Raw genomic sequence first — 26,183 nt, 5'->3', positions numbered from 1 at the left:
CCTTTGAATGAAAAAACAACTGTTAAAGTTCACAATATTGTTTCATGTTTGCTTTGCAAATTAGTCACAGAGGCGTGTTCATTGCTAGTGTAAAAGTTGAAAGGTTTCAGGGCGTGAGCTGGAGTTTCATTCTCATATCCTCCTGAATCTTCCCTGCACTGAACACAGACATTTCACACAGTCAGATGTGTGTACTGGGAGCTCACTGACTGTGTGTCAGGCGTGTGTGTAGGTGTGTTTGAACATTCCCTGCTTTCCACATTGATTAAAGGTTAAAACACACAGATGAGCTGCAGCATGTTGAAGCAAGTCTGAATGTGTGCGCTTGTTGTCATTAGATCAAAATATTTTGTAAAAATGATTTGTATTCATGTATATTTAATATATTTATCACTCTGTAGTGATAAAAATCTGGAAGACAGAAAGACTTTAAAATCAACATTTTCTGAAGTGGAACATAAATTTTATGTTTCATACAAACATTTAAAAAAAAATTAATTTAGCACCTAAATCTGTAATTGCTTGAATTCACTAAAACCTTTATTTAACAAACTGTTATACTGACCAACACTGTATTTTGAACATAAAAGAAAATGAAGAATTTGATGTTTGCAAAGTATAAAAACATTGGGAGAAAAGCAAAGAGAGACAAAAAAAACTTTATACAACAAAAGAGTTTGCCTTTCCTAAAGTAATGCATATCACCCATCAGATTTCACGGCAGAGTTTTAAAGTCAGTTATATCTGTTTTGGTCAGACCTTGAAGATAGCATTCTGTGTAATCTTGTGCCATAACAGGAGCTCTCACAAGGTTTTAACACTTGGAGTATGTGTTGTGAATATTACATCACCAAACTTCAGCTCTATGTCTTAAAATTGACTGAATTATAGTGAAATGAAATTTATTTATATAGCACTCTTCAACAGTAAGGCGATACCAAAGTGCTTTAAAATACAGAAACAACAACAGAATCAAATAAACAACAATCAGGTACATACATAATCAAATACAGAGATACAGAGAAACATCATAATCAAATAAAGATCAATTATGTATAATCTAAATGAAATATAGGATAATCTAAATGAAATCATGAAACTAAACATGAGCTAAAACAGTCAAAATAGTAGCTAAAATAATCTAAATAAAGTCATGATAAAGTTAAAGCTGAACTAAACAACAATTAGGCGAAGACAGTCAAAATATGAGCTAAGATAAACTAAACTAAACTAAATGCACAGAAAGGCTAAATAAGCTAACATAAACTGAAACATGACAATGCTAAGCTATGGGTACAACATGACTAATAGTACCAAAAGGCCCGCTAAACAGTCAACATAAGAATTAAAAAGATAATCAAAGTAAAATCAGCAGCTGACTGGTACCGGCAGTCCAAGCGGCATGCAGCTCGGCTGGTCGCTGAGGCAAAAACTCGGACATGGGAGGAGTTCAGAGAGGCCATGGAGAAAGACTTCCTTATGGCTTCAAGGCAATTCTGGTCCACCATACGGCGTCTCGGGAGGGGAAAGCAGTGCAGCCCCAACACTGTTTATAGTGAGGGTGGTGTGCTTCTGACCTCGACTTGGGACGTCGTGGGTTGGTGGGCGGAATACTTCGAAGACCTCCTCAATCCCACCAGCACGTCTTCCATTCAGGAAGCAGAGCCTGGGGACTTTGGGTCGGGCTCTCCAATCTCTGGTGCTGAGGTCACAGAGGTGGTTAAAAAGCTCCTCGGTGGCAAGGCTCCGGGGGTGGATGAGATTCACCGGGAGTTCCTTAAGGCTCTGGATGTTGTAGGGTTGTGCTGGCTAAAGCGTCTCTGCAATATTGCCAAGGTTGCCTTTTTTTGCTGATTCTGTTCATAACGTTTATGGACAGAATTTCTAGATGCAGCCAAGGTGTTGAGGGGATCCGTTTTGGTGGCCTTAGGATCGCATCTCTGCTTTTTGCAGATGATGTGGTCCTATTGGCTTCATCAGACCGTGATCTACAGGTCGCACCCGAGCGGGAAACGGCCGGGATGAGGATCAGTGCCTCCAAATCCGAAGTCATGGTCTTGAGCTGGAAAAGGGTAGAGTGCCTTCTCCGGGTCGGGGAAGATGTCCTGCCCCAAGTGGAGGAGTTTAAATATCTCGGGGTCTTGTTCACGAATGAGGGAAAAATGGAGCGGGAGATCGACAGGCGGATTGGTGCAGCGTCTGCAGTGAAGCGGGCGCTGTACCGGTCTGTCGTGGTGAAGAGAGAGCTGAGTCAAAAAGCGAAGCTCTCGATTTACCGGTCGATCTACGTTCCTACCCTCATCTATGGTCAGGAGCTTTGGGTAGTGACCGAAAGAACGAGATCATGAATACAAGCAGCTGAAATGAGTTTCCTCCACAGGGTGTCTGGGCTCTCCCTTAGAGATAGGGTGAGAAGCTCGGTCATCCGGGAGGGACTGAGTAGAGCCGCTGCTCCTCCACGTCGAGAGGAGCCAGTTGAGGTGGCTCGGGCATCTGGTGAGGATGCCACCTGGACGCCTCCTGGTGAGGTGTTCTGGGCACGTCCCACCAGGAGGAGGCCCAGAGGAAGACCCAGGACACGCTGGAAGGACTATGTTTCTCGGCTGGCCTGGGAACACTTTGTATTTTTGGGTTTCCCTGCTTAGGCTGCTACACCCGTGACCCGACCCCAGATAAGCGGAAGAAGATGGATGGATTTTGCGTGATCTGCTAGGACTTCGAAGAGGTGTTATTAACTACTCTCAGCTACTAACACTCCAAATTTTGGCTGAATATCTTTAAACTGACAGCTAGATCTACATTCATTGGTTACATTCTGTGATTTTCATTAAAATCTGTTGAGTGGTTTATTAGATATTTTGCTGAAAGACAAACTGAGTAGACACCAACAGTTAATGCCCAGGGATGAAGCAAAAGTTATGCACAATAGTAGCACTCGGCGTATGTGTTGAGGATGACTCTCAGCTACTACCACACCAAATTTTTAATCAGTATTGCTAAAATTCATTGAGTTATAGCCTTTTTTGTGTTACTAAGGTTGATTAGCTGTGGTAGCCATCTTGAATTGGGTTGAGTCCAAAAGTTAATCAATTGTAGAAGTCCACCCAGTTATTACTTTCTGAGAATTTCATTAAAACCCATGTAGTGGTTCATGAGATATTTTGTTAACAGACAGACAAATGCACACACTCAGATATGGGCTAAAACAATATTTGCCATTAAGTAGTGGGCACAATAAATAAAGAAAAGTGTCTTGGAAGATTTTCTGTCCATCTAAAAACAACACATGACGAGTGAGGGTGTCAGAATTGGCTATAAAAGGAACAGGACTAAAGGGTTTAGTTTGTAAGAAAATTGGGGGACATCTCAGTACCAGAAAACCACATGGACTCTGCAGAACTGTGGAAAACCTTTGTCATTCGTGACAGTTTGTCACTGCATCCAGACACAGCTGAGTTCTCTAAACAGAAACTCAGATGGACAGAAAAACAAGAGACACATGTTCTGTGGACAGATAAGTCCACATTTCAGCTGATTTGAGTAAAAATGGACATCTGGTTCTACATATGAGCCAAAGAGGAGAAAGTCCTTCCAGGCTGTTTTTTTGAATGAAAAGGGCAAAAATCTGTGAAGGGATGAGGAAGCATCAGTGTCCATGGCTGCAGATGAGTGAAGGGACCACTGATGAGGATTTGGGAGACAGATGCTACCATGATGATGTCTTTTCCTGAGAGGTTTATTGTTTCAGCAGGACAGTGTCAAACCTCGTTTCGCACAAGTTCCAGTGCTGTGGCTTCATAAACACAGAGTGTGTGAGCTGGACTGAGTCGCCTGCAGTCCAGATCTGCCTTTTATTAAAAATGTGTGAAGCATCATCTAAAGAATGCACACCAAGTGGGACTGTTGAGCAGCTGAGATCTCAGAAGGGACACAGATTCTTCTTGTAAAAAATGTAGACTCCTCAATCCAAAACCATTGAATTTGGTATGTGAAGATATAAAAATTATTTTAAATTGTGTCCGATAATAATATGAATAGGGGTAACCTAAAGTTTTTGCTGCATTAAAAAAACTGATTAGGTGTTGTGATTATTTTTTACACTTCGAATTACAACACATACAGCTCCTTGAAAATGTGTTCATACCCCTTAAACCTTTCCATATTTTGTCACGTTACAACCACAGACGTCATAGTATTTTACGGGGACAGACCAACATAACGGAAAGCATAAGCACATAAGTGGAAGCAAAATGATACTTGGTTGTCTTTTTTTTTGATAAACAAAACATGTAAAAACTGTGGCATGCATTTAGATTTAGCTTCCCTGAGTCAATGCTTTGTAGAACTAATTTCTACTGCAGTTCCAGCTGCAGGTCTTTTACTAGACACATAAATATCTTTTGATCTGACCCATTCAATTGTAGCTCTGAGTGGATATTTAGTATTTGTCCTGCTGACTCTCTGCTTCAGTCTAAAGTTTTTTTCAGCCTGTAATAAGTTTTCTTCCAAGACTGTCCTGTATTTACCTCGATCAATCTTCCCATTAATTCTGACCAGCTTTCCTATTCCTGCTGAAGTGAAGCATCCCCACAGCATGATGCTGCTGCCACCACCATGTTTCACAGTAGGGATAGTGTGTTCAGGGTGATGTAGTGTTAGTTTTTTGCCACACTTAGCATTTTTTATTTAGGTAAAAAAAGTTCATTTTTGTTCTGATCTGAGCAGAGCAGCTTTTTTCACTGGTTTGCTGTGTCCCTACATGACTTGTGGAAAACTGCAAATGCGACTATTTACGACTTTATTTCAACAACAACTCTTTCATAAAAACAGGTTTGTGGAATACATAACTAATAGATTGTCCAACCTGAGCTGTGGATCTCTGCAGCTCCTCCAGCGCTACCATGGGCTTAATGCTTGTTTCTTTTCAATGCTCTCCTTTTCCAGCCTTTCAGTTTAGGTTGTCAGTCGTGTCTTGTTGGGTTTGCAGTTGTGCCGTACTCTTTCTGGTTTTGAATGATGGATTTAACAGTGGATTTAACCTAACCATGCTTTAAACTTCTCAACAACTTTACCATCGGCCTTTCTGGTGTGGTCCTGGATGTTCATAATGGTGTTTGATCACTAATATTCTGTAACAAACCTCTGAGGCCTTTACAGAACAGCTGGATTTATACTGATCTTAAATTACACATAGCTGGACTTTATTTACTTATTAAGTGACTTCTGGATTTTAGTTCAGAGTATCAGAGTAATGGAGGTTAAATACAAATGCATGACACACTTTTTAGATTTTTATTTGTAGCTTATTTAGAAAGACATGTATCATTATGCTTCCATTTCACAATTATGTGCTACTTTGTGTTGGTCTGTCAAATAAAATCCCAGTAAAATACTTTAAAGATTGTGGTTGTAATGTGACAAACTGTGGAAATGTTCCAGGGGAGTGAACACTTTTTCAAGGCACTGTAATTATGCACATAATCGTTGTGGTGAGCTCAATGTGCAGCATCTTCATGATGAGTATCTTTGTGTTTGCAGGAGTGTTCCCCCAGCTCTGAGGATTTCAGGGAGATGCAATGTGCTGCCTTCAATGACAGGCCAGTGGTGGCGGGAAAGACCTTCAGATGGACGACATTTCATGGTGGTGAGGAGGGAAAGTCACCTTCTCAGCATGCTTGTAGTTCATAGAGGAAGAAAGGATTACCAGAGTAATGAAATGCACCAGTGTGAAAGGGATCAACAGCAAAATGTTCAAATAAAACTATTTTTATTATATTACCTGATTCTTAAATAGCATTTTTGACAAATAACTAACCTAGTTGACCTGCTCTTTTCAAAGCCAAAAAGCTCATATGATTAAAAAAAATGTAGTTTTACCTCACATTTGATAGATTTACTATCAGGTTAAAACACCACTGTCACACAAAATCACATGGGATTTCACTAACTGAGACAACAGTGAGCTGAAACTGTCAAATTACTGTAACACACTTCAAAAAGCAAAACTATCTCTTACTAAGTTGAATCAAGGTTCTTATAGCTGTGGTAAAAATACAGACTAAAGAAAAAAAGATTTATGGCAATTAAAGTATATATATGCATTATTTTTCTTTTTACTATTTTATTATTGATTTTTCTTTTTAGCAAAAAATAGAAATTGTCAGATTTTAAAGTGAAAGTGAAGATTGCGCAGATTTAAAAAAAGTACAACATCTCAGACTACTAATATATTGTAAACCTGTATATTTTTTGTTTGACTTTGACTTATTTTTTCTTGCATATCGTCGCTGTCAGGAAAAAAAAAATCTTCATTCTTCATAATTTTCATGTTTTGGTGTGAAGCAACTCTACAGCTCACCTTTCACATCTGCCTGTGATGCTATGGAGAACTACTCAATGAAAAGTATCAAAAAGAACTTGTGACTTAACTTTGTAACTTCATTCATGTCAGCCAAGATGCTACAAAAGAGTTGTACTCCTTAATACAAACCTTTGCAAAGCTTTTTTTTACACAAGTATAAATGTGTCAATTAATGACAATCACATTGATTTACTTGTAATAATATCTGACCATGAATGTAGACAAAATACCAACTCTGAACATTCCAAGTTTATTTATTTTAAAAGAATGTTTTTACCTGAAATGCTGTATTTTTGGACAAAAAGGGATTTCTAGGACAGCAGCAATATGCAAAATTTTAGATCGAAATTTCAATTTTCAAATTAAAAGAAAAAAAAAAACTAAATATTCTATAAATGCAATTTATTGGTCATTGTTAAATATTTTCCATTATATTCCACTCTGACCTGATACAAAGTACAGACATTTAGAGCAATCAGCTCCAGGTTCTGTCTCGTGAAAATGCTAAAACTAAACGTGTGCTGTTTTTAAATTTTATTTAAACTATGTGGTCTGGAAATCACAGTAATAGTTGATGAAGGAAGACAAACTTTATAAGCTTATTTCATGCATGTTTTCAAAACATCCAGAGAAATAAACATAAATCAAAATAAATCAAAAACCTTTAGTCAAACCTGGCTGTACTGATTAAAATGGAATATGTTAGATACTTCATAGATTTTCCCCCAACTGTATCTTTGTCCTCTTCTTTTCTCCTGATCTATCCCACTTGTACCATTTTCTACATTTTTATGTCTCTTTCTATCCTCTAGTCTTTTTTGCATCTCATTTTCCATAACAACAAACAATGCACTGACTGGAGATCTTTCCTGTCAGGCTCCAACCCCTGTGAGCTCAGCTGCTTGGCCTTGGGACACAACTTCTACTACAACTTTGGCCATGTACTTGATGGGACATCTTGTGACAAAGAGTCTGAAGCAGTCTGTGTTAGTGGACGCTGTCTGGTGAGTGGTAATAATAGATATGTGCTCTATTTTTATACATTCATTTACTGTATAGAAGACAGAGAATGGGTGACAAGGCTGCCAATGTATACAGTAGAAAACATTGACCAGGACCACTTTAGAATATTCCAATGAAGTCTGGCTGATTGGAAACAGAGTATAAAGAAATAAGAGCCGAATCAACACTTTTGCACAGCTTGGTAGCTGTTCAGTATATATTTGATGTCTGGTACATCATATTGGTCACCTTTTGTAAAGTGCTCTCAAAGAAACTGATATTACAGCGTTGGGTCAGTTCACACCTCCACCAAATCATACTTTTACAATTTGGACACTTTGTACCATAGACACTGTTTGCCAAAGGACTCTTTGCACCTACCTCTGCTCACACTGTACTTGCCTAAGGTCACTTTGAACCCCCATATGTCCATAGTGTACCCTTTGTGGCAGCCATCCAAACACTAAAGATTTATTCTATAGGAGTTGTTGTTTTTCTTTCGGCTGCTCCCTTCTACAGGGGTTGCCACAGCGAGCACAAAAGATCTAGCATTTGTGGTTTTACAACAGAAACCCTTCTTGATTCAACCTGGGCTTGAACTGGTGGTCTCAGGATTACAAGACTGCAGCAATGACCACTGAGCTACTGCAGCCACCATTTAATCTATAAGAGTTAAAATGAAGTTAAGCAGATTTGGACCCATTTTGTTCTTATTCTCAGTTAGGCCTTGGCATTCAAGGCTGTAACATCAGATGTTTCTGAATAACTCCATGACTCAAGACAGAAGAGATCATTTTAAATGCAGTCCTACTCAAATCAGTCATCTACCTCCTAAAATAATATGACAATTTATAATTAAAGGTGGATAGGTTGTGCTTTCTCTGTATTTCATACACACATTATTTGCTTCAGTACATCAGCACTGTCCTGAATCTTTGCCTGACGTGTCTTTTACAAACCGAGACTAAGTGATAGCAAGAGTCTGAAAAGTTTCTTCTTTTGTTGAAGAGGAAAGAGTGATCTTTACTCAGCTCTTAGCAAAGATAAACAAAATTTGTTCTTGTAAATTAATAAACATCATCATTGCTTTATCCATTCATGCTTTACCTAGCATGGGTGCTTTACACACTGCCACAGAGCCACTCTGTGCATGCATAGTGGTACCCTATTGGTACAAAATATCAACTGCTGACTGAGTACAAACCAGTTATTGCTTTATACAAAATGAAACCACTAGGTACCAAGTGGTAGTACAATGTGGAGGTGGCACTTTTTATTTTCCACTGTTTGCTGGGAAGTTTCCAGGACAATTGGATGTACTCAACAACCTGTAAATCTAAACTGAAGTGAAACCGGGCTTTGCCTAATGTTCCCCGTTCCTGTGCAGTTTCACTGAGTTGAGGTATAAGTGATGTTGACCACTCCGAGAGGAGCTCTCAGGAGAAGTGAATCCCATGCTGAGTGTGAGGGCCAGAGTGCACTCATCAGTGTGGACTGCAGCCTTCAGGAAGCATTACAGCTCAGCTGAGCACAAAGTCCACACTTCCACTCCCAGCATGTCCCCCTCACATGGATGAGGAAAGTTGGAAACAAATGTACATGTAATACTCGGTAGACCTCCTGCAAAAGCGGCTACTCATAATTAAACCTTTCTTATTTTTTTACAAAGCTGAACATAAGGATTAATACATATGTGTGTGTGTGTGGAAGGTCACAAGTGGCATTTTAGTGCATATAAGTGAATTTATGGTTTAAAATCTCAGACAGGGTGAGGTCAAAGCAGCAAGAGCTTGAAACAGGAAGCAGCTGTTGTGGAGGACCAAAGGTCACAAACTGAGCTCAGCCTGCAGAACACATGAAAACAGTGCAGCACATGTAGAAACCTAACAATACCTAAATTGTTAGGATGCGGTGAAAATGGTAATGAAAACTGAAGTTAGCACAATGCTAACCAAGAAACACTTTGGTCAAATCCCATTTCTTAGTGTTATCTGTACCCCTTGGCCCTTGATTGAAAGTTGCAAAGAGATTGATTATTGATTAAAATATTCTATTCTGAAATGAGACACCCCTTCATTACGGGTGACCCTATCTTGCTTTATAAAAAGGCAACACCATTGTGTCTATTAATAGCATGCAAAACTGCTTGTCAAACCTGCAGCACTTTAGCAAAATGTTTTTAAGCTGAAGGACGAGTGGCAATAGAAACACTAAGATTTTTTAAAACCAGTAAAAAGTGGAGATATTTAGAAAAGTTATTGGTGTCCAAATTTGGGTTTCAAATAGAGACGTTTTCAGAAACAATGACATAGCAAGCATAGTATTTTGCACTTTGTGCCCTAGAAACTCAAACAACAATGGAGCCATTTTTACTGTGCTTTCAGCGTCCGCCTTTCCTCATTCTGATGATGTTGCCATCAAACTTTGATTGTGAAGGTTAATATGTTAGGGGAAAATGTAAACAGTTTTAATGAAAAACACTTTTGGGGAAGTTCTTTAGCCAATCTAAGCACTTTTTTCTTTGTATTTTAGTATGTTGATGAAGTGGAGATTCTCGCCATCTAGTGATGCAGTGTGGTTATTAGGCAAGATCAAATATGCGATGTGACATGCTACCTACAACTCATCATGAAAATATCTGGCATATTGTCAGAAGTGTGAAAAACTTGTAAACGCAACATAGCATCTTTAAAAAGCTCTAAAAAGTCATTATAAAGAGGATGATTCAATAAGTAGGGCAAAACGAAGTACGGTAAATGGGGCAGTGCAGGTCCAGGCGAGAATCAGCACTTAACCTGTACCTATTACAGCATCTTGACCAGGACTAGCGATGCTGCTGTATCTCAGTGGGATGTTCTTGGTCAAACATAAGATTAATAAAATACACTATTATGACTTAATACCTCTAAGTCAAAATCCTGATTAGATGTAACAAGTTGTAGTGTTGCGAATTGCCTGACGGCCTCAGGTAGCTTGCTCCAGTCAGTGCAGGGAGCCGTTCATGACAAAAAGGGATGAGACTGTTTGGAGTTCTGACTGAAAAAGTCTATATAGTTAAGTGATGTGAAAAAAAAACAACATCACAGTCATGCTGTGTGTGAAGAAAGAAAGGAACAAGTTGCACCTCATCCCACTCTCTGGTCTCCAACTATTAAAGAGCAATCAACGATTCGTGGAATTATGATATTGTTGCATTTAGGTGGGATTCTGACTTGGAGGCGTTCAGTCATAATCATGTATTTTATTTGTTTTGTTTACCGAGGAAAGGCCCCTGTGGTACAGCAGCATGTCTGATTAGGAAAGGTGGCTTAGATACAGGTTAAGAGGAGATTCTTCCATGTAGTTGTACCACTTTACTAGACTTCTTTTTGTTCTATTTATTGAATAATTTTTTAATAACTAATTTTTAGACTGTTTTTAAAGACAAACACCATGTGTTATGTTTACAGATTTTTTTGCACAATATTCTCACAAAGCATTGTGGGTACATGAATTCATCTTTAATTTTGAGAGAAAATGCCTCACTGAGGTTTAGTAAGTGTACTTCACTACATTAGATGAACCCAAATGTTTTTATCTACTTATATGAGTTTTTTTTAGTGTTTTCCAAGTCACCTGTTGCTCCCTGACTCTGACCCTGTGTACACTGAGCTTCTTGTCACAGAGGATTTTTTTCTTGTTTTGCTCACCCAAATACTCAGAGTGTTTTTATCTCCAAGGGGGTTCAGGGGGATGATTATAGGTTCACCAGATTGTTGCCCTCTTGCCTGGGAACCTCCCCCTTAATTAACCTGCCCTGGTGAGAGGGAGATGAAAAGCACCAGAGAAAGCAGCCACTATAACGTGTCCAGCAACAAGAATCTCCACACATTATAAACCACAGAGCTCTGAGCCCCAAGCTTTGACATTTTAATGTTTACAGAGACAGCTCTCCAACCTCTTCTGCCCTCATGAGGCCCAGAGGGGCGAATTCTTTTCCACAGTAAATATTTGTAAGACGTTTGGAAAAAAAAAAACATCAGAGAAATTAAAGACCTAGCATTCTTTGAAGGGATGCATATCGCCTGCCGCGTTTCTATAAGTGTGTTAAACTAAGTTAAGAAGGAATGGAGTTATAGCTGTTTTGGTTAAACCTTGTAAATGACGTTATGAGCAATTGCATGAGATCTTGTGAGTCGTGTTGGCACTCAGAGTATGTGGTAAAGATGACTCTCAACTACTTCTACATCAAATTTTACCTTAATATCTGTAAATCTGACAGACAGATGAGGTTGACTCCAACAGTTAATGCTAAAGTTCTTGGGAGCTGTGTTAATGCTGAGAGTATGTGTTGGTAATGACTCACAACTACGACCATATTAAATGTTTACCTACTGTTTGAAACTGACAGACTTAGAGCCATTTTTGTTTACTTATGTTGATCAGTTGTGGTGGCCATCTTGAATAGGTGTGAGTCCAAAAGTTATTCAGTTGTTGAGGTACATGTAATGGTTGTTGTTCATGAAATATTTTGCTAACATGACAAACACATGCACACACAATATGGCAAAAACATTTTTTGTCCTTTCGCCTTCAGACAATAATTAATCCAAGTGTTCCAGTATTAGAGCTGAAAAAACAGCAAAGACTGTTTTCAATCAAGGTGAACATCTAATTATTGCCTCTTGCCTCTGTCAGATATTAGTTTAATGTTTTGTGTGTGTGTCATTCAGAAACCTGGCTGCGACTTCATCTTGGGTTCAAAGCAACAGGAAGATGCCTGCATGGTTTGTGGAGGACACAACACCACCTGCCTGCACCACAAGAGTGTGTACCAGAGCAGCAGCGTGGAGGCAGGTAGGATACACACACACAAACAGACAAATCACATTCTGTCATCTTGTTATCTCTCAGAGGAATGAACCATCGGTGTGGGAATAGTTCCAGGTCGTGTTTTTTTGTTGTTTTTTTTCTCGCCCAAAGAGTTATTAGTCATTCAAGTTTTTCCATCACTGCTAAATTTTACACAAACCACAGAAAACTGTTTTAAAGACAAAAGCGATCGGTTGCCTTCCTGGAAGAATCATCAGCTTACGGCAGATTTAAAATTACTGTGGTTGAGATTTCAAGAGGGGGAGGAACACAAAGTTCTTCAAGCTATTATGGCTCAGAGCCATCAAAACATTTGCTACCTTCCTTGGCACCTGCAGTTTGGAGGATAATATGGGGTTTGACTGAGTTTTTGTTTTTGTTTTGTCCATATGAAGTAGGCTCATGTGTTAAAGAAATAATAACAGCTTATCAAAAACACTGATGACTGATTGGGATTATCATTTTTTGCAAGCTGAATTCATGAATTGCCTGACATGATGCTGTGTAAACCATTGAGAATGTAATGGCATTGCTTTTATTCCTGTATACTGGCTTCAGAAGACTTTAGTTAGGAATTGGTGCTAAATAAATAAACTGAACTGAACTGAAATTAAAAAAGCATGTAAACTAAAGTATATACAACAACAACATGGAATACTTTTAGTCTGTAGAGGAAGATCAGAGTTAAACCTCTTGTTGATTTAATCTGATTTTTGAACAACAAATGTGTATTTGTTCTTTTGGACCATATGTAGCAGCATATTGTGTGAATGCTGGGTCAGCATTCACATTATTGCTTTTCTGTTTATAGTTTTTTCTGTAATTTTTTGCAATTCAACTTACTTCCATATACCTTGAGCTATTTTAACCATTCATATAAATCAAAACATTGAGCTTGATTAGGAATAGTGTGCTATGACGTTTGGGTTTTGTAGTGTTATACTTCTTTTAAATATTTAACTTTTTTAAATATATCTCCCCATAGAACTGATAAATAATTTCCATAATTTAAAAAAACATCCACATTACTCGCTGTCTTTTATGCCAGAGCTTTAAACTAAAAGCCTCTTTTTATATACACTTTATTTCAAACTGATGCTGAATCAGTTTCAAGGCAGGGAAATTCATCAAAGCCCAAGTACTTTATGTTTTGTTTTGCCTTTATTTAATATGTGCTTAACTTAAATAAAACCAAATTTTTCTCCTGAAGCAAGTTGTGCATCAGTGCATAAAGACACAAGCATTTCTCATGAAAAGGCGCATTACTGCTGGCTGGGAGCTTGATGAGGACTTAAGGAGGATAAAGAAGAATCCAAACCAAATTTATTTGTAAAGAACTTAAAACACCGCAGCGGACCAAAGAGCTGTAAAAAGTCAACAATAAAACAGGGCTCACACAAGACGAAAAACATAGTAAGACACATAAGATCAGATAAAACTATAAAATCTATGCAATTAATACCAGAGTAAAATAAAATGGAATAAAATATAACCAACTCTTTAAAAAGTCTTTAAAACCAAGTAAAATAGGTGCCAGGAGTCCTTTAACATTTAAAATGAAACCTCCAATCTGTCCTTCTTCCACTTGTTCTCAGCTTTGTGGCACTCACGCCTGACAGCATGGATCATGTCATTCAGCCAGGGCTCAGATTTAAGTTTAAGCTCCCTGCTCTTTAAAGGAGCAACAGTGTCCATAACTGACTTGCTGATAGAGCTAGGTTCCTGCGTTTTGTTGCATAAAAACTGTGGAGTGACACATCTCTTATTAGAACTTAGCAGCGGTAGAAGGGTTAATGATGTGGCAGAGCCAAGCAGTAGCGGGAGGTTGGACTATACTTATAACAAAGGGTACCTCAAATACCACAGGCATGTGATCAGAAAACACTCCATCGCCAATCTTCAGGTCAAAAACAGGCAAACCAAAGGCAAAAAACAGATCCAGGGTCAGTTCTCACTCTTGTGTGGGGCCAGACACAAACTGCACAAGATTAAAAGAGTCCTTAGCCATTGACTTATCAGGACAATACAAATATTAAAATTGACAACAATGAGAACACAATCCTACTTGGATCCCAAAAAAACCTTTTGGATCCAAAAAGTCTAAAGCAGTTCTGCCTAACCCCCCCCCCAAAAAAATAATCTTAAGCTGGTGTGAAGGACTACATTTCAACAGGACAACAACATACAAAGCACACCAAATAAGGCTTTAGAGAGACTTTTTGAATCCAAAGTTATACTCCGTGATAGAGATTTTTATTTACCAAAAAGATGAAAAAAAGTTCTGCCAATGTATGGTCATTCTCAGAAAGACTATTGTTGGAAGTGTTCCTCTAATCATATACCAAAAGAACAGGTTGTCTAAAAATGTGAAGTTCTTTTTATGTGTCTTTTTTTAAAGTAATAAATAAACAGAAATTCAAATCTCTGTCTCTGTCTGCTAGCTGGGCCTTTTGGATACAGTGAAGTGGCCATGATACCAGCTGGAGCCACTCATATCCGAGTGACTGATAACAGCAGGAATTATCTTGGTAAGGTTCAGCCTCACACACACACACGCACACACACACACTATTCAGTCCTCTCCCCAGAGACTAGGGAGGGGCTCAGCAGTTCCATCTGGTTTCTTGACCCAGTGTGTTTTTTTCCAAGCAACATAATCGCTAAGGGTATCTATTCTCATCCTTGTTTATGCGTCCTAAATAAAACCAGTCCTGAAATGGCACACAGTGTGGTTTGTGCTCATAAAAACTGTATCTTAGCACAGGGCAGAGCAGGTGAAAGGTACTTGTTTCCATCTCATGTCATGGAAAATCCCTCCAGTTGCCTTTATTAGCCACTGACACGTTTCTGCCTCTGACCTTCCTCCTTAACTTTAGTTTGACTCCTTACATAAAAAAATATTGTCATTTATGTGATAAAAACTATTTGACTTTTACCATTCCATTAACACCAAACCCTTCAATGTTTTCCTTCACTTTCTTCTTTGTGTGCAGCCCTGCAGAATGGTCACTCCCAGTTTGTGATCAATGGTAACTGGAAAATCAACATTCCTGGTGAGTATAATATAGCTGGGACCAAGCTGCTGTACCGGCGTTCTGCAGACACCTGGGAGAGCTTTGAGGTGCCAGGGCCCACCCAGGAGGATCTCCATCTAATGGTAAGACTCGCTTTAGATGCTGTGACAGGAAAACGTCAGTAATCAGTGGCCTGTTTCATTCAGTTTGTTATAAAATCATATTCACTCATGGCAAGTATGACACTTTTAGCTCAATAAACAAAAACTATGTACAAAGTGTAGTTTTTATTGCAAATTTTGCATTCTGCCCCTAAGAATGGCTTTCTTTATATGCAGATTGTTTAAAACAGACTCAATTTGGTTTCATCTGCAAAAAACTGTTAACATATTCCAGTGTTTCTACATCTTGGCATGATCATGAAGCCATTCTAAGCCTTTAATTCCTTTAATTATTTGCATGTGAAGATAATTGTAGTGACTTCAGGCACTTTAGGGGTCTTTAAAAGGACTTTGTACCAAAAACATTACAGCATAACTCTATACATCAGTGGTTCCCAACCTTTTTTTTAACCCCTCCTAGCTGTAAAAAGCAGCTCTTCCCACATTCACATATGCATGTGTGTGTGCCCAAACGTAAGAGAAATAGTTCAGTCATTTATTTGTCTGAACCAAACGAGGAGAAGCAGCTTTCAGTTTCTATGCACCACAAATTTGGAACAAACTTCCAGAAAACTGTAAAACAGCTGAAACACTGGGTGCCTTTAAATCTCAACTTAAAACCCACCTGTTTAGAGTTGCTTATGGCTAAATTAGGGTTAGAGTGCGGGGTTTTGATGTTTGTCTCTTTCTTACTGTTTATTCAATGTCACATGCTGTTTTTATTTTTGTTTTTTAATTATGTAAAGCACCTTGAAATGCCTTGCTGCTGAAATGTGCTATACAAATAAAATTTGATTGATTGATTGATTTCCATAACATTTTGAAGAAGCTCAAAGCATCTTGGTTTTTCATATTTCTGTCCAGGGATCAAATAACTTAAAAAATAAGTTTTCTTTTGGTTATATGTTGTTATAGGCTTTGATAAGAGGGAGATTACCTAAAACTCATGCACAGTTCTCTAACAATTTGCTCGGGTTTTAACAACTTTGAATTTTGCACATCTGTCTAATTCACAAAACCCTCATAAAGTGAGCTTTGTGCCTTTGACTTGGCTGTCAGCTACACATGGTCCCTCTGCACTGGTACAGTTTGGTCACATTTAAACGAGGTGTAATGCAGAATTTAGAGGATATCCCTCTATTTATGGAAATAACAGCCAGTGCAAAAAAATTATCAAAGTCGAGCAATGTTTGCAACATGCATTCAAAGTCAAGTATTTACTGTGTCCTGAAAGCTGGTGGTGTTTGTGCAATCTGCTGCCCTGTTACCTTCACAAAAACAGGATAGGTATGTCAGAAAAGGTATTAATATTGCTCTCTTCCAGTGATGAGTACCAGGCTTTATTGGATTTACGAAAAACTGTCTTAAATGTGTATGAAACTTTGTCTTTGATATTTTAGTTATTGGATTAATATTGATTATAGATCCATAAGCTTCACATCCAGAGATAAACAAACATAATTCAAAGTAATTATTTGGTTGGATAATTATTGCAGAGCCACACTCGGAATAGCTCTCCCCCTCTAAGGGCGAGGGGGCGCTCCGATCCATCCTGCAAGGAAAGAGTCTGCAGAGTGCGTACTGAAGCCCAGAAGGATAATTTCTTCAATTTATTAGGCAAAAATACAGAAATGCAGTTATGGTCTATGAAACACAAAATGCTACTTATTGATTTAATGATTCCACTCTGACAGTCAAATGTTCCTACAGTATCTCTGAACTTCATCTGTTAAAACCTGGAGCTCACTGTGAGAAAACATGTTGCTCTTTTTCTTTCTGTCACTTTTGTGCCTTTGACAAACCAGATCTTTCTGTCATTGTTCTTCTGAAATTAGATAGCTGACACTGAATCAGTTTGAAGCCAGGTCAGTTTATTTCAGACAGAGTATTTTATGTCCTTTATGCTCAACATGTAAAAGTATGACACTCCCCTTTTTTAAGAGGTACTCACCAGTGTCAGTCAAAACAGGACTTAATTTTCCCCTGAAACAAGTTACAAATTGGTGCGTCAAGACAAATGTAAAATAACAAAAGATATATTTTTTTGCCACAGCTATTAGTTTATCTCAATTTTTTTAGTTTAGGTTGCTTTTTTTCAACCATAAATCCAGGTCCCTGCTTTAGCTTTTTTTTAACTTTAATAATAAGAAATGATTGTGTCTGCAAACTTTTGCTTCTGTGAAACAGCTCATTTTCTAAATTGTGCTTGTGCAGAAAATGCAAATGTATGAAGTCCCAAAGCAGAGAGAAACAGAAAAAGACTGGAGACCTTTTCCGGCCTGCCTACATGTTTCTGAGCTCTTCTTGTTTGCAGGTTCTGGCCACAGACAGAAACTCAGGAATCGAGTACGAGTACTGGCTTCCACCAGATCAGTACGCCCTCTACCATGGGAGGAGTCCACTGCGACAGGCTCACCACACAGCCAGCTACTTCCCTTGGAACCATCCGACAACTTCAACCACAGTCACCACCACCCGGCCTCCTTCAAACACCCCCAGACCCCACTGGTGTAAGACTCACTCTCAGCTTCTGTTTTTTATCATCAGGCAGTGTCATTCAAAACATTCAAAAACTTTTTTTAAAGAGGCTTCCAAGCAGGCTGTCAGGGACCTTTTAGTCCTTTTTTTAAATTTTATATGGCAAGGTTCACCCAGCTCCACAAAGAGACATTTAACCCTACTCATTTTGACCATTGGTTTGTGAATAATTCATCTGACCAAATCAGATTATACTGTTATTTACAAAGAATTTGTAAGGGTTTTTTTTTTATCATTAAGTAGTGACAGAAGCATTGCTGTGCAGTCTGCGGCACATCCTGCAGGAATATTACAATATTACAAAACAAAAACAACCGGATAATTAAAAAAATGATGATGGTTTAAAGGTTTATAAAACAGCATTTGAATAAACTGCTGTGAGATGTTTGTGACCAGAAGTGTATTAAAATGGCAGAAATCCACTTTGTATTTTGCCCCACTCTGACTAGCCAGAAGCTCATCATCTTGGTCAGAATTAGGCCCCATTCTCATGGTGTTCTGTGAATCTGCAGTTTTTTTTTAATCTTTTTAGCCTTACATCCATATGGAAATTACATTTTAGGAGCATTTTTGTAAATGAGTTCCAGAGTAAAAACATCCTGCATTAAGGTGTTGACAGCTTAAACTCAACCTTTGGAAAACAAGGATGTCATAAACTCACCACCTACCAATCCTACACCCCAAAGTATGGCAGACATCACAACACTAATAACAGATTACATGCTTGTGTTTATGTTGTAGATGCTAGTTGCTCAGCTGCAGCGAAACCTTCATACACTGTATTACGGTCCTGAAATAACCAAGTGGTGCACAGTGATGCGTACTGTAACAGTACAAATCAGATAAATTCAAGTTTAGTGAATGAAAACATCTGTGGTGATTACAGTGGATGATGGGTATGATCCATCTAGAACAAGCCACATTTGTTTTGAAATCGCTGAAGTCTTTACTGACCTCCCGGCTGCAGAAGTGGAATCCCTCTGGTTTATCTCTTTTCGATAAGCGTGGAATAAAAATGTGCTGAAACTCTATTTACCCCCCTTAAAGAGTCTCATTCTTCTGAAAATCGCACAGCCTGAGGACCTCTGCTTTCAGTCGGACTCCATCCAGTAATGCAATAAATCTAAGAAGACTCTCAGAAAATTGTTCCCAGCTGGTGGATTTTTGCCAAACAAAATTGATCTTAAACTGTTACCAGAAAAAGGTATGGTGCATAAAAGGTAAAATTTAAGGTAGATTTATAACATGGGATCAAGAGACAGTGAGCTCATGATCATCTTAATCTGAAACACACAAAACTGTTCTTCCTGTTTCAGTCTGCAGACGTCTCCCGCTGAGCTCTCCTCTTTAAAATTAGGAATTTGTTTAGTTTGAATTTAACAAAAAGCACAATTAAATTAAAGCAACTTTTGTTTTTCTTTGAAAATAAAAGCAGTGTTTGGATTATGTGGCATGAGCACTTATTTGTTTTCAGACTTCACATGCGCTGGTCTGGGACAGCTAACAGGCCAGATGTGGCCCACAGACCATAGAGTGCCCAGATCTGTGTCATAGGGATGAAGTCCGACCCACCTAGTCTCTTAAAAACCCTTAATATCTGGCAGTCAGAGTTGCCCCACCTTAATGATCATTGACTTGGATTCATTATGATGGGCAAGTTTTTAAAACTGCACAAATTTGTCACAAATAGGCCATTTTATTTTATAAGAAATTTATAAAAAATAATTTGAAAAGAGTTATATTTGGTATTGACCCTTTACTGAAAAACATGTTTGTTTTTATCTTCTAGTTTTAAACCTTTTGAAGACCCCGCGCCAGTCTCCTCCTCCTCACAACCGCCACCAGCATCCTCGCCAGCCCGTCACTCGTCTGGAGCGGGAGGAAAACCATAGAAACCTCCTCCCTCAGGTCTCACCTGGAAGTATGTTCACCATTTGCCCAACCCATCAAAAACCGCAACAATTCAGCTACACATGATGCTCATACACTTTAAAATGGGTGCTCAGGCATTATGGGTACACTTTATTTATCTTGTAGAAGACTATAGAAACTTCTGTTTACTTTAGATTTTTTTTTTATCAAATGTTCAGTCCAGTAAAAAACATCAAACTCAGACCAAATTTATGCAGCATGACAAAGAGCTCAAACACACTATACAGTGAGAGTCATGAAGACTCACAAGAATACACTTAACTCATATCAAATTGATCTCAGATTCTTTTTGAGATTTGTGTTGCATTAGAACTATAATTTCTTCAGTATTATAACTTGAAAATGCACTGGATGTAGAAAATCATTCAGAAAGACTGAAAAAATCATTATTGTATTAATTTGTTCCAATAAGACTTGTTTTATCTCATGTTTATTGTTTTTAACTTAGTTCTTTGTTTATCACTCAGGACATTGCGGGAAATGTCGGCGAGTTAAAGGTCGAAGGGAACGCCAGAGACAGTATTGCCAAAAGGACTTTGGTAAGGCTAAACTTTAAAGGGTTGTATTTTTAAGGGGGTTTGTGTAGGATGCTTATAAGGAGTCAGAATTGTACCTGCAGTAGACAGCAGTCAGAGTGATCTATATGTAGAGAAACAGGGAAAGAGTCAAGCTTACAGCTGCTCAGAGCCAGGTTCGTATGAGAGTGAATTTCCAAAATCTAAAAGCAGTTCAAAACATTTCTGTCAGTTCAAGCAAGCGATAGCCTAAAAATGTTTACCTTTTGTAACTTTTTCTTGCTTACTTTACCTCATTTAGGAATAATGATATTTTTCACAAATGAATGAGCTTTTAATGAGAGCTGCAAGATATTTTTTTCCACCTAACCAGTACACTGCTTGACATTGGTCATTGACTTTGATGTCATGCCACATGCAACCAATCAGGTAAGATGACACACAATGATTATACCATTAGTTCATAAAAAGGGGGTGAGTGGATGCATTCACTTTGACCCAGGCAGAAAGTGATGACGAGCAGTGAACATAGGAGCCTCCCCCTACAGGGAGAGAAAGTAGGTGATTAACTTTCAGTAGATGACACCTTCTCCCATTGGGGTTAGGTGTCATCTTAGGTCGTGGAGAGCCTATCCTCACAACAAAGTTTATTATTTCATTAACAGCTAAGAACTTAAATGCGCAATAGAGACATAAAAATAACCCAAATCATTATGTAATTCATTACGTTCAGCAGATTCACTAACTTTATCAGTTACATTTGGAATTCAGCCTTTACACAATGTTGTTCTGTTTACATTAGTCACTTAGTAAAAGTGATCATTAGCTCGTCTCACCCACTAGGTTTGAGCAGGGCATTTGGCCAATGTCAAAAGCACTGACAAAAAACAACTCAGAGACAGGAGCCAGCTGTCATTGCTAACTCATAAGGACAGGTATGAGGAGTTAGTATGTTTACGAATGACCTATAACTGTCCAGTAGAAATAGCCTAATGGCTCTGAGCTGGCTCCTAAAGAGCAGACTCAAAACTGGCTCTTTGGGAGTTAGCTTAGACCTGTTAGTCTTGTAATTACTATCCACCTTAAACTTTGACAATGAGGGAGAATAAAACTCCTGACACACTCAGATGTTCAGCTGTAGGATATTTTAGCAGCAACAAAGCAGTTAGCTACAAAACATAAACATTATTTAGTTGATAATGTGGTAACAACATAAATGACTGTCTCACCCAAAATTAACTAAAAGTAAAAATACAGCATTTGCCTAAATTATTAAGAACAATTATAGATTTGATTTGTCTTAGACGGTGGGAATTTGCTTTTAATTAAGGCCTGCTCTGAGTAGTTGTAGACTTGACTCTTCCATGAGAATTTCTCTGTGATTCTCCAAACTGAGATCATTCTGACTGCTGTCTAGTGCAGGTAAGTCATTTTACCTGTAGTTGGCAGGTAAGTCCATAAAATCAAACCAAAACAAAACTAAGTGCCTCTTAAAAGTTTTATATCTTGCTAATTTGTTACAAAAGTACTAACCCATTATATTCTGTTAGTGTTTCGGGCTAGAGTTCTTGGGAAGCTGTACAGAGGCGAGGAGACTCGTTACGACGTCCAGATCATCCACACGTACCGAAACCGCTTTCGCCTGGAGCACCGAGAGTTCCTTTGGGTCCCAAATCTGTGCGACTGCCCTAACCTGGAGATGGGAAAACAGTACATCCTGATGGTGCGGCGCCACATTAACTATGAGCACACGCTAAACCGCATCCTGCTGGAGGAGGAGAGCTACGTGGTGACGTACAGACCCAGAGAGGACGAGCTGCTGAGACCGCTTGAAAGGTTCTGCAGCAACAGAGGACCCAAACAACATGCAGAACTCAGAGGAAGAGTGTAGCCTGTGTTCAGAAATGAGGCTCATACTAAAACTGATTCACTTGCTGGGTTTCATTAGTGAAACTTGAAGTTGACGGCCTAATGGATTTTCAGGCATGGCATCATTAATCGGTGACGACAGCTTGATTGTTGTAAGTTTTAACCTCATTTGAAACTAGCCACATTAAAAAAGACATTCAAGTTTATTTACAACCATGACCAGCTTACTGTACCAGATAGAGCACTTTAGGTGGATGCTTTTGCCCACTTTAAACAAACACCAAAGAGAAGAACATTGACTGAAACAGCCTTTTTGTCATTGCTGTTTTTCACAGCAACCCACGTTATATTTGTTTTTGTGTGTATTTGTGTGTTTGCAAATTTAAAAGAAAAGTCCACCCAAAAACACTTGCATCAAAGTCCACTGAATTAAATTTTGATTTATTCTACTGAGGAAACATGATCCAGATTAATTTATACTAAAGCTCCAGCTGCTCAGTAGAGTTGGTACAGCAGCGAATATTACAAACTTTGAGTCAGTCTGGCTGACTTTTTGTGCAGTTTTTTTAAGGGGTAGGTTTTATTTGGATTTTTCTTGAAGTTGGTTTGTGCAGAGTAGTCATGAGTAGTCAGTATCTTACCTGAATTGCACAGCACTTCAAGAAAACCCTACTTTTTTAGTACTAAAAAAGGAGTTCTATAAGTACAGAAAACAGAATTTATACAAATAAGGTCTACCTACTTTGTATAGCCCTTTTTGGTCTACCTAAGTCTTTGAATAAAATTACTTGGTTTAAAGTAGGAGTGTAACGGTACATGTATTCACACCAAACATGGTACAAATGTCAAGGTTCATATATACCCAACAAAATGTTGCCCCACTTGTAAATTGTTAAGTTCAGGTGTTAGTCTCAGTTTCAGCTTGGCCCCTGATCTACAGTGATGGACCTCTCAATGCTTCAGCACACCAAGACATTTTAAACAATGTTATGCTTCCAACTTTGCAGCAACACTTTGAGGAAGGCCCTCTCTATTCCAACGTGATTGCTCCTCAAAACACAAAGCAATTACTATGAACACCTGCTCTGAGTTCAATGTGGAAGAACATGACTGGCCTCCACAGAACCCTGACCTCAACCTCATTGAACTGGAACAAAGACCTTCTCGCCATGACCTTCTCATCCAACTTAGTGCCTGACCTCAAAGATGTTGTACAGAATGAATGGGCTCAAAGTTTCCACAGAAACTCTTCAAAATCCTGTGGAAAGCCTTCCAAGAAGAGTGGAAGCTGTTTAAACTGCAAAATTAGAGCCAACTCTATACAGTCTCTGTTGGTGCAGTGGTCAAGTGTGACCTAAAATGATGTTAGAAGAAGCAAATTACACTAAAGCAAAGCAAGAATGGTTGGTTCAGATGGCACTCAGAGGCTGGAAGACCTTCCTGTTTGTTTCAAACCAGCTGTGGGAAAAAAAAAAACCATTTTCTGCCAGCTGTGGAGAGTGGGATGTGGGTGTATGGAAAGCCAAATGTGTTGTATGTTACACACTTTGAAACACCCTCTGATTATTATATGCATTACATACATCACTGGGAGTTTAGTAATTGCCACCTGTAAAAGAACAGAACCCTAGCACTCACCTAGCTGAGACTCTAAGTGTGTTTACCATTCTTTCACATTAGGAGATGGTTTTCAGTTCAGTATTACTTTTTATTTTGCATCAAGTTTAGAACAAATTATTTTAAAAAAAAACTGTTTCATTTGATTTTTGGTTCTATTACTTTTTAGCTTTTGGAGTTTATCAAACTTTTTTGACACATGGCCCAAGGGACTGTTTGCAGTTCAACTAAGACAGCACAATATTTTATTATTAGTATTTCATTTTTTTAAATTACCTGCTTTGCTAAACATGACCTGCTGCCTTAGAACCTCCTTACTTGGAAGGCAGATTTTTTTTTCTTTCTGGGAGTTATTGTCTGTCTACTGTTGTATGAAACCCATCTCAAACTGTGACTCGAAAACTGATGAAGGTACAAAACCATGATTTTTGTGTATCGTTACACCCCTAGTTTAAAGTAAACATGTATATATTTATTCTTTTCATAGCGTGCATTGCTGCTGCACACATTGTTTATTCTTCAGTCTCTGTTGAGAACTGCAGAGAGTTAGTTTAGAGCTCTGATTGGCCAGCTGATTTTCCAGAAGTGACAGTGTAGTGTGTAGTACTATGCACTAACATTAGTTAGATGACGTACTGGGAGGAGTAATACATTCTGTATATTCTGTGTCCCAAGCATCATGCAACATGTGCTGAGTGCTGAGTTCAGCTGTCCACCTGTTATTTATCCAAAGAAGAACAGTCAGAACAACAAACTACAACCGGCAGAGGGCAAGATGGCTGCTCATTCTATGTTTGGGGTGTGACAAACTAGGCTCTTGGCAGGGATTATGCAAGTATATTTAGTAATACAACTCTTTTACTTGAGGAGTGAATGCTTTGCAATACATTTTTTTACACAGAGCACAAGAACATACTATGGACGTCTTATATTAAATCATTTCAAAACCAACAACTTTTCCCACTTAAAACAAAAACAGGTTTCTTTACCTCAGCTGCAGAAAATCCACCAATAAGGCAGATATTTAAAGTCTAAACCTGCTGTAATGTTTTTTTTTCTTTCTTCAATGCATTCAACCTGCAGCTGACTTCAACAAGTTCAGCTTCATTTTCTGTAAGAATAACAATATAATATTTGGGATGGATTATTGTATAGATTTCCCAAAAAAACAACAAACATTACAGAATGACATCCAACTGAAGGTGGAATTTTATTTTTACTTAAAAATAAAATATTTTGCTTTATTTCTGCATAGAACAAGTTTAAATCGAAACACACAGCTGATATGTCACTTGTGTAATGGACTTCATGATGTCTGTTGGTTTTTATTGTATTAATTACTGAATATTGCTCATCATTGGTAATAATAATTTTAAACTGTTTATTGTTAATTAAGGTAAGTGTTTTAATATTTTACATGAAAGTTATATTTAAATATACAGTATTTTATTGTGTGGCACTAATTAGCTGAAAATATATTTTTAACCAAATTGTTTTGAACAAGTTTGATATCTGTTAAACAGCTTGATTTTTGTGCCTTGTTTTATAGATCTGTAACGTCATATTTGCTCTTTAATGTATAAAACTGTGCCAAAAGAGTTTGTTTGTGTACACAGTATTTAAATAATAATTAAACTATAAACCAATTAAAGTTCCTTGAAGGAATGCATATCGCCTGCCGCGTTTCATGGCAATTGCCCGCCACTTTTCTCAGCATAAATGATATATCATGAAATGATGGAGTTGTAGTCATTTTGAACAAACCTAGTAATTGATGTTATGTGTGATTTCATCCGGTGTTGTAGATTTCACAAGATATGTTATTGCTCTGAAACTGGGTTGATATTGACTCTCAGCTACTACCACACCAAACAATTTCTGTGTTGCCTAAGGTTGATTTGCAGCTGTGGCCATCTTGAATTGGGTTGACCCCAAATGTTAATAAGATGTTGATGTACAGCCAATAATTATTTTTTGAGGGTTTGACTCAAATTGGTTTATGAGACATTTTGTTGACAGGTGGCACTGATCGCTACGGTTCATACCACAGTTGTTAGGCAAAGATGTGCAATCTCTTAGTGCTCGGAGAATTTGTTTTGGATGACTCTCAACTACTAGCACACCCAACTTTAGCTCAATATCTGTAAAATTGACTGAGTTACAGCAATTTTTGGGTTGGCCAATATTGATTAGTCATGGTAGCCATCTTGAGCTGGGTTGAGATTGAAAGTTAGTCAATTGAAGATGTACATCAAATCTGTCTAGAGGCTGATTGCTAAGGCTACAGTCAAATGATACACATGTTCAAACATAATAAACAAAA

At 38.2% G+C, this 26,183-nt stretch overlaps 1 protein-coding gene across 1 annotated transcript in view; it reads left to right on the top strand.

The window, feature by feature from the left end:
- The window catches only part of adamtsl5 (ADAMTS like 5), a 54,581-nt gene extending 29,056 nt beyond the window's left edge, over positions 1 to 25,525 (top strand). The window contains exons 5-13 of the mRNA XM_017435028.3: positions 5,539 to 5,644; positions 7,238 to 7,365; positions 12,076 to 12,199; positions 14,656 to 14,742; positions 15,208 to 15,371; positions 17,704 to 17,899; positions 19,717 to 19,848; positions 20,327 to 20,398; positions 21,925 to 25,525. Coding sequence (XP_017290517.1) covers positions 5,539 to 5,644; positions 7,238 to 7,365; positions 12,076 to 12,199; positions 14,656 to 14,742; positions 15,208 to 15,371; positions 17,704 to 17,899; positions 19,717 to 19,848; positions 20,327 to 20,398; positions 21,925 to 22,265 — 1,350 coding nt within the window. The 3' untranslated portion in view covers positions 22,266 to 25,525. The remainder of the gene's footprint in view (positions 1 to 5,538; positions 5,645 to 7,237; positions 7,366 to 12,075; positions 12,200 to 14,655; positions 14,743 to 15,207; positions 15,372 to 17,703; positions 17,900 to 19,716; positions 19,849 to 20,326; positions 20,399 to 21,924) is intronic.
- Positions 25,526 to 26,183: the final 658 nt, after the last annotated feature.

The sequence above is a fragment of the Kryptolebias marmoratus genome, linkage group LG15 (assembly GCF_001649575.2).
Source record: "Kryptolebias marmoratus isolate JLee-2015 linkage group LG15, ASM164957v2, whole genome shotgun sequence".
Taxonomy (NCBI): domain Eukaryota; kingdom Metazoa; phylum Chordata; class Actinopteri; order Cyprinodontiformes; family Rivulidae; genus Kryptolebias; species Kryptolebias marmoratus.
Note: the sequence above shows the minus strand (reverse complement) of the source record. Positions and strands in the feature narration are given on the sequence as shown.